The sequence below is a fragment of the Oncorhynchus clarkii genome, chromosome 6 (genome assembly GCF_045791955.1).
Source record: "Oncorhynchus clarkii lewisi isolate Uvic-CL-2024 chromosome 6, UVic_Ocla_1.0, whole genome shotgun sequence".
NCBI classification, from domain to species: Eukaryota; Metazoa; Chordata; class Actinopteri; order Salmoniformes; family Salmonidae; genus Oncorhynchus; species Oncorhynchus clarkii.
The window spans coordinates 24,001,676-24,011,120 of NC_092152.1; the positions used below are offsets into that span (position 1 = coordinate 24,001,676).

Consider the following 9,445-nt stretch of genomic DNA (forward strand, 5'->3'; position numbering starts at 1 on the left):
ACCCTTGTCTCCAGCCCACCTCTCAAGCACTGTCCTGCTGCCTTACAGTTCCTGACATAGGAATAATAAGACCTCCCTTTCCAACCAAGGTTCATGAAGAGTGGAGCAAGCTGAAGATTCAAAGATGTTCAGCAACTCTTGGGCAGACAATTGAAGTTCCTTTAAAAAAAGTTATTTATTGTTAAAACAGTTTGTGGAAAAACACACATCCCCTGCACCAGGGGTGGGCGCTGTTCTCCTCTCCCTTAAAATTACTACACAGGATGGGGTATGATATTGCCTTGCCCTGTAGAGGTGATTTCTTGTGCAAATGTGTACATGATGAGTTAAATGTTTTCATTCATGAGAGCTAATGAAGATGTATTCAGCTTGTGTCAAGCATTTTATTAAGTTATTTTGGTAATTGTTCTCTCAGGTTGGTTGTTTTAGGCAGAGTGGTCACTATATTTAAAAATCATTTGGCTCATTATTTCTTTTTTCACAAGTTCTCTCTCGCACACACAAACACTGTGAATGAGGAAGGAGTCACAAAGCAGTTGTATTTTTATTACATGCACTAAAAAAGTTTACGAAAGCAATTGGGGGAATCAAAATGAACAAGTAAAGTGTAAAAAAGACTTTTAGTTCATGGAAAGGATACAATAAACTGACATGTTGTCATTGTGCATCTTATTGAGTCATATGTTGTGGTTTATTCCTTCCACTTAAATATGATTTTTTTTTCAGGAGTAAGACAAATAAGACAATGTGAAGCTAAGACAACAGAGTTAATGTCATACTTAAAAATTGCTTGTTAATACCAGATTTGATAACATAGCTGGCTCAAATCTAATGATGATGTCTGCTCTTTTTCTGTTGCTTTGGATTGTACATCAACATATTTGATCATACTTTGATTGTCACAAACATGTGTTTTCTAAGCCAAAAACAAATACACAGCCTTCGGAAAGTTGTCACACTCCTTGACTTTTTCCATATTATTTTGCATTACAGCCTGAATTTATTACATTGAGATTGTGTGTCACCGGCCACACACAATACCCCATAATGTCAAAGTGGAATTATGTTTTTAGAAATGTTTACAAATGTATTAAAAATGTAAAGCTGAAATGTCTTGAGTCGATAAGTATTTAACCCATTTGTCATGGCAAGCCTAAATATGTCCAGGAGTAGAAATTTGCTTAAGAAGTCGCATAGTAAGTTGTATGGCCTCAGTCTTTGTGCAATAATAGTGTTTAACTTTCTAATGACTATCTCATCTCTCACATACAGATAATTGTAAGGTTCCTCAGTCGAGCAGTGAATTTCAAACACAGATTCAACCACAAAGACCAGGGAGGTTTTCCAATGTGTCGCAAAGAAGGGCAACTATTGGTAGATGGGTAAAAACAAAACAAAAAAAAGCAGACATTGAATATCCCTTTGAGCATGGTGAAGTTATTAATTACACTTTGGATGGTGTATCAATACACCCAGTCACTACAAAGATACAGGCGTCTTTCCTAACTTAGTTGCTGGAGAGGAAGGAAACCGCTCAGGGATTTCACCATGAGGCCAATAGCGACTTAAAACAGTTACAGAGTTTAATGGCTGTGATAGGACTGAGGATGGATCAACAACATTGTAGTTACTCCACAATACTAACCTAAATGACAGAGTGAAAAGAAGGAAGCCTGTACAGAATAAAAATATTACAAAACATGCATCCTGTTTGCAATGAAGCACTAAAGTAAAACTGTAAAAAATATAGCAAAGAAATGTACTTTATGCCCTGAATACAAAGTGTTATGTTTGGGGCAAATCCAAAATATCACTGAGTACCACTCTTCATATGACGGGTGACAAAAACATTTTTTTAATCCATTTTGAATTCAGGCTGTAACACAACAAAATGTGGAATAAGTCAAGGGGTATGAATACTTGCTGAAATCACTGTATTTAAAATTGGCATCAAGTCAAATATATTTTTATGTTATTTTAGCGTCACTATATTATTTGAATAATTAGCAATCATTCCTACGTTTGACTCCAGAAGGTATGTCAATCATAATTTAAATTTGAATAGTGTGTGCATAGAGCAGCAATTTATCCATCAAAGTAATTTAACTAGATTCTGGTTCACTTCAGATATAAATTGTTGAACAAATTATTTTCAATAGTTCTAAATTAAATGTAAGCTTCAGAGATGATGGACATTATATAAATTGTGTAAATTTAGAGCGGTACTTCAAATTTGGTTAGACACTCCATTAGGTTTTAGGATAGTCAAGTTCCCTCTAGCGTTCTGGTCTGCCTCGATGGCCTCGAAAAGAGCCTTGAAGTTGCCTGCACCAAAGCCCTAGGAAGAGTACAAAGACATGTTTTCACATAGTTTTCAGTCTAAATGTAGATCGGGACATCAATCCTTATCAACATGACATACTTTAAATTGTTTTCAATACACTAACAAAGTCCTAAAATCAAACTGGTTATATATTGTTTCATTGGTAAGGCTCTCTGAAATCTCATGCTCCTCTCACCTGATGGTTGTGTCTCTGAATGACCTCCAGGAACACTGTGGGACGGTCCTGAACAGGCTTGGTGAAGATCTGGAGCAGGTAGCCATTGTCATCAAAATCCACTAAGATCTTCAGCTCCTGTCAGAGCAACAGGACATAAGAGTGCTTGTCAGGCTGCGTAGCTAAGAACCTACCATAGAAGTTCAAATGAACTGAATTATCATTATAATGCAAATAACTATCAGGTATTTTGATCATTGAAATATAACAAATCATTGAAACATTTATTAAAACATCAGAGAAAGTTGTGTCTCTGACCTCCAGAATGTCCAGGTCCTCAGTGACCCTGACTTGCGATTGTTGGAGATTCTTTCTCAGCAGCTGGTAGTAGGTGTCTGGCACACACATGAACTCCATGCCACGCTCCTTCAGGTTACGGATCTACAACAAAGAGAATATAATAACCACACCAATCTTTCAATCTTCTATTAATGTGTATGTAAAAGTAACCGGGTTGAGCTTAGCCTTTATGTGTGAAAAGACTTACTGCGGTGATGATGTCTGATGTGTTCATGGCGATGTGCTGGACACCTGGGCCACCATAGTACTCCACATACTCCTAAGTCCAGTGAGTTTAGCGAGGTACAAGTTCTACTCATTACTTTTTGTAATGCTGTGTTTTTTAAAGGTACGGTACTGAATACGTGTATGGATGACAATGGCATGACTTTGTTACGTTGGTAAACACCTCTTTACATAGTTTATATATTTTATATTGAATAACATGGCGATGACTTGCCTGGATCTGGGACTTGCGTTTACCCATGGCTGGCTCATTAATGGGCATCTTCACTGTCTCTTCATAATTGGCCACAACAATGGAGCGCAGTGCACTGAAGTCTGTCTGCAGCTGCTTGTCGTCTACTGACCAGAACCGGTGGAAGAGCAGGTTTTTCTGGTACCTATGGAAACAAAACCTACTCCTCAGGAACCCCTGTGTGTTGGATGGACAGGTGAAAGACCACAATATATCTATCCCACAGCCCTCTTCCCTGGCCCTTCCCTTCAGAGATCAAACCCATCCCTGTTTTTTATCTCAGAGCTGCATGGTGGAGCTCTAACTGACTCCAGATGTGCGGAACCCCAGTGACCCAGCTCAAAAACTGTTAAGTCATAGTAGCATCTGGCCTATGCCAAACAGCCTGGGTTACATGATACTGACACCTCCCCCATCCACCCATTGCGGGTTTATTTATACTGCATTTAGTGTGTGGTAGAAGAACTCTGATGTTCATGGATGTTTTTGTCTGGAATAAAATGTACAGGCCAGTGTGTGTGTTAATACATCCCTATGCCCTTACCACAATGCCTTACCATTCCACTACAGGCACCATCTCATCATCCGGCTGGTTCCCCACAACATGGTCAATGAAGTTCAGTAATCCACTGGGTCTGTAACGTTAGATAAGGCTTCACAGTGATGTCAACTGTTTAACTGAAACACTCAAATTCTGTCTTGTTTACAATGGTCTGTAAAGAGCGCTCTAATCTCTAACACCAGATAAAATAGTTCATACTCACAGCTTGGCCAACAAGGGGTCCCGGTGGAGAGGAGTATGGAACCCTGGGAGGAACAGCCCATTGTAGGCAGTCCTCTCCACAAATGTGTGTGTGGTGTCCCCATACTATAGAGATATAAGAGAACATCCCAAATCTTGAGCATACTGTAAATCTCCTTTTTGGCACTCAGATTCACCAGATATTGATCGTCTTACCGTCTGGAGAACAGCTAGTTTTACCCTGCCATATTTGTCCTCCAGTACATAGGGCTCTTTCACTATGATGGCACCACGCTCTCTGGCTTTCTGAAGAGTATAATAGACAGATAAACATATGCATGTGATGAAGATCCAGGAAGATTAAAAAATTATAATATTTTCAATAAATCAAAGAAAACGATTGCAATCCAACAGAATATTTTTAACCCATCTCATTAGGAAAGAGGCATTCTCCTCATTCCAGAAAGAGCAGTGACATTGGTTTAAATGGTAAGACTGCTATGGTACCTGCACAAGGTAATCACAGTTCTCCACAGTGAATGCAATGTCCTTGGCTCCATCCCCATGTTTGACCAAATGCTCCCCCATTTCTGAATAAAAGAGGTGGACAAAAGTATACTCAAATCGGAGTGAGTGAAGTAGCACACTAGTCAGTGACAGCCAATCTCATCATATCTAACCACATGAAGGATGACATTTTTGTGTCATACTGTACCTTTGTTTCCAGGATTGAGAGCGGATGCGAATACATAAATAATCTGGGAAAGAAAAAGAGCCAAAAAGTTACAAGTTACATGTATCAAGTTACCTCACTATTATAAACATGTGCCATAACGAATTCAGAATGCCGCAACTCTGCTCACCTTGTCTTGTTTGACCACATGGGACACCACATCCCGGCAGCCTGTCTCTAAACCCCGATAGGCCAACGGTTCAAATCCAAGCTTGTTACAATAGTAAGATGCTGCCTGTTGAAACAGAAGAAAAAACTATATTGCCACTCACAATCAATCCCCAAGCAATACAATATTTGTACATTTACTATCAGGAAAAAAAACGTAATAATAGTGTGTTGTGAACTGTAAAGGACTGTGGTGGGGGCGCCACCTCCTGGTGATGGTGTGGAAAACCTACAGTTTCTGGATCAAATTAAGAGCAGGAAGAATGGTGGGGTCTACTCTGAGGTTGCATGCCTATTTCCCCCCACCCCTTTAAGAGAGCCAATAGCCACCACTCAGTGAATACTCCTTTAACTTGGAGAAAGTTCAGGAAAATATTTACCACATGCAAAAAAAGTGAAAAACAACCATAATGGCACATGATTCTCATACCTGTTTGGCATTTCCAACCCAGAATGTGATGTGGTCGAAACAGACGAACTTGCCGTGGTCGTGCTATGAACAAATCCAGGACAATTTAATACTGGTATGTAGGAGGGGGGGGGACACTTAGCATCAGCCCATTCATTCATTTATGACATAGCAATTAGAAATTCTTAGGTGTAAGATAAATATTATTGTACATTTAAACATCTTGGTAGGCTATTTACACATTTTAAATAAATGTTTAAGTTTCTCAACTACTGAATCATACGTTGAACTTGTTGAAAGTCCTAATAATAATTATGTGTTCATTTAAATGTCTATGGGCAATTCAAAAATATTAGTAATTAAAAAACTAACCTTTTCACCTCTGTCCATGTAGGTAGTCTAAATAGATAGATACCAAACATTACACATCAGCATTAACGTTAAAGACCATTATTTCAATAGCTCAAAAATCTTGTAATGCGAAATTGAAATAAGACATTGAATAAGACAATTTGAGTAAATATATATTTTATCTTACCATCCTGTACCCTTAGCCTTTCAACTGCTTGAAAAGAAAATCGGTACAATAAAGTCGAGTGTTTAAACGTTCAGAATCAAGTTCGAACTTCCACGCCCCCGGTCTTCGAGGAGGAGGAGAGTGGGAGCGAGGGAGAAAGACAGAGAGAAAGATAGAGAGAATAACAGTGATGCTCACTTTAGGTTACACAATCATGTCGCATCGTAATTTCCATAAACAAATCATAGTTATCGAACGCTTGACTCTGCATAGAGCTTTGAAGACATTTTATACCAAACGTTTATATTGGGTGAATCACATAACTTATAGGTGTGTACATCACATATAATATCAGAAAAGCACGCACTTACCTTCTCTACTCAAACACACTTCTCTACTCAAACACACTTACCTTCTCTACTTATGTTATATTTCAAACTGAAATGCAAAGACACAGACATAATGCACTCCCAGTCATTTCAACAGTCAGGCCGGCCATGTGTTTGTATTTAGTCTCGAGAGGAGGTTCACTCATTGAGGTTTCCTATTGGCTGTTCGTTGGGAAGTATGTTGGAGTCAGTTATCCACAATTTTGACATGAAACAAGTTTATGCTTATTGTGGACCATTGCAGTAATTACTATTGGTAGGCTACAATAGCCCCCCTCCCCTTTTCACAATCAGTGCCCTAATCTGTTAATTAATTAGTATGTATGAGAAATTGTTTTATACCTCTTGCATCATTCTTTATAAATCCTTTATCATCCACATGTGTATGAAAATGGTTCTTCCATAAATGTTCATTGATCTATTTGTGTGTGTGAATACAATGTACAATGCCCAATGTGCCAATATTGACAGCCCGCACAACTGATTTACTTAGTAGTGAATATGATACACTACAACACTACAGTTCTTCTCCTCAAGTGACCTATTAGTCTCAAAATGTGATGGGAATGAATTGTTTCAATTCCTGCATAAATGGGGACACCATGTAACCCTAGTGTGGCCATGTAATGGGATGGCTGCTGAAAAAGGTATTATTCCTACAGAAGATGACATTTGACAGATTGTCAAATTTCACTACAGCAGAAATAGACACCGATTGAGCTATTCATTGTTTCCTCAATAGTGAGCAGCTTAAGTTTCATAGAGTCAACCAGATCGACACAACAAGAGGTTGCACCTTGTCAAAGCCATGTGGCTTTATGTCCCAATGGGGGTGAAAAGGATTAAATACATCAATGAAACAATGCATTTCATAACTCTGTAATTCCATTCAAGCATAGGGTCATTACACTGACTGACCCCTTGTATTCATAGGACTCAGTTTTCGAGAAATAAGTGACACTATCCGACAGGTGGTCAGAATGTTGGGCCAGTTACCAAAAGGTTGCTAGTTCGAATCCCGAGCCGACTAGGTGAAATCTGTCAATCTGCCCTTGAGCAAGGCACTTAACCCTGATTGCCCCAGGGTTGCCATCAATAATGGTTGATCTCTGGCCGTGACCCCAGTCCCAGGGCGAGTGGTATATGCAAAAAAACGAATGACCATTTCCCCCCAACACACTTACACAGGTTATACACATGTACATGTGTGAAACAAGACAAATATAGGGAAAGGGGGGATACCTAGCCAGTTGTACAACTGAATGTCTTCAACTGAAATGTGTCTTCCGCATTTAACCCAACCCCTCTGAATCAGAGAGGTGAGGAATATAAGCAACCCCTATTTGACATTTGACCGTGCAAGCTCTCTGGTGTAACAATATGTAAGGTTAACATTCACAAGGCCGCAGGGCCAGATGGATTACCAGGACGCATACTCAAGAGCATGCACTGAACAACTGGCAAGTGTCTTCACTGACATTTTCAACCTATCCCTGATCCAGTCTGTAATATCTACATGTTTCAAGCATGTTCCTGTGCTCAAGAATGCCAAGGTAACCTGTCTAAATGACTATCGCCCCATGCACTCACATTTGTAGCCATGAAATGCATTGAAAGGCTGGTCACGACTGGTCTCAACTTTGTGTTGACCCTCTTTTTATTTGCACTTACTCTCTTGCACTGGCTCTATGCACACTCACTGGAATCTACCCACACACTCACACATACTACACTGACACCCAACACACACACACTTTCACACTCTTTCACACTCTTCATATACGCTGCTGCTCCTCTGTTTATGATCTATTCTGATTGCCTAGTTACTTTTAGCCCAACCTACATGTAAATATTACCTCAATTACCTCAACTACCTCATACATTGACTCGGTACAGATCCTCCTTGTATATAGTCTCTTTACTGTTCTTTTATTCTGTAACTATTGTGTAACCTTTTTTATGTGTAGCAAATGTTTCTTACTTTTTACTTTTTAACTTTGCATTGCTGGGAAAGGGCTAGTAAGTAAGCATTTCACAGTAAAGTCTACACCTGTTGTGTTCAGCGCATGTGATAAATACAATTTGATTTGATTTGATTAATGAAAGTCTAATGTCACACTAATTAGCATTTGACACCCTCCCTCTGCAACTGTCCCTGATGTGGTTGGTTTTTCTTACTAATACCAGGAGGCCTTTTGCTGTCAAGAGATGCAATTAGAGACAGTAAATGATGATGGTGCTGCTTACACAACAGTGTGATGTTGGAGTGGTAGATGGTTACTCTTCATATTCTGTACATTAAAGAGATTCTCTGGTACTTTTTTTTAGCTAGAAATTCTAAAACTAGTGCTCACGAGCAAAAGGTGGTCCCCGAAATGTGCGTACTACGTCACATATTTGCAGATATGTGCACCACATCATTGCTCTCTCTCTCTCGCACTGCTGTGTGTGCATTTTGCTAGCTGTCACTCAAATGGTGAATGGCTGGAACTTGAATTGCTGGGGGGGTGGCCCACTTAGGGAAAAATGTAGGGAAAATGGCACTGCACAGCTAGGGATTTCATGGCTAATTGAAGTCAGACAGTAATTCTGCTCATAGATAATGCATGTATTAACTACAAATTGGCACACCTAGCCCAAAGCGGGAGGTTTAAAAAACACTTTCTAGTCACTAAAGTTACATAGCATGCCTTTAAAATAAAGAAGGATTGTTCATGGTTTAGACACAATGCCTACTGATTTCAGCTTATTCTATGTTTTAAGTCAACTGATCGAGAAAAGGCACAAATATTACATTATTGTCTAATTCACATACGATATATAACAACATAATCCAAATACATAATCCAAATATGTTCAATACAGGCAGTTTAGGAAAAACAAAAACAGTAGAAGTCGGAAGTTAACATACACCTTAGCCAAATACATTTAAACTCAGTTTTTCACAATTCCTGACATTTAATCGGAGTAAAAATTCCCTGTCTTAGGTCAGTTAGGATCACCACTTTATTTTAAGAATGTGAAATGTCAGAACAATATGATTTAGTTCAGCTTTTTATTTCTTTCATCACATTCCCAGTGGGTCAGAAGTTTACATACACTCAATTAGTATTTGGTAGCATTGCCTTTAAATTGTTTAACTTGGGTCAAACGTTTCGGGTAGCCTTCCACT

At 39.0% G+C, this 9,445-nt stretch overlaps 1 protein-coding gene across 1 annotated transcript; it reads right to left on the bottom strand.

The window, feature by feature from the left end:
• Window positions 1-532: 532 nt before the first annotated feature.
• Window positions 533-6,406, bottom strand: LOC139410843 (4-hydroxyphenylpyruvate dioxygenase-like). The gene is made up of 15 exons (XM_071156414.1): window positions 6,297-6,406; window positions 5,906-6,008; window positions 5,740-5,766; window positions 5,389-5,451; window positions 4,921-5,025; window positions 4,773-4,815; window positions 4,565-4,647; window positions 4,274-4,363; window positions 4,080-4,183; window positions 3,873-3,950; window positions 3,298-3,460; window positions 3,046-3,117; window positions 2,817-2,939; window positions 2,520-2,636; window positions 533-2,338 (listed from the first exon to the last, which is right to left on the bottom strand). Exons 2-15 carry the CDS (start codon window positions 5,906-5,908, stop codon window positions 2,228-2,230), a joined length of 1,182 nt encoding a protein of 393 aa, XP_071012515.1. The 5' UTR covers window positions 5,909-6,008; window positions 6,297-6,406; the 3' UTR covers window positions 533-2,227.
• Between the last annotated feature and the right edge of the window lie 3,039 nt (window positions 6,407-9,445).

Coding starts and splice junctions, on each gene's coding strand:
- LOC139410843 (XM_071156414.1), bottom strand. Junction 4,364..4,564: donor ACTGTGATTACCTTGTGCAG/GTACCATAGCAG, acceptor TATACTCTTCAG/AAAGCCAGAGAGCGTGGTGC. Junction 3,951..4,079: donor GACCCCTTGTTGGCCAAGCT/GTGAGTATGAAC, acceptor CTAACGTTACAG/ACCCAGTGGATTACTGAACT.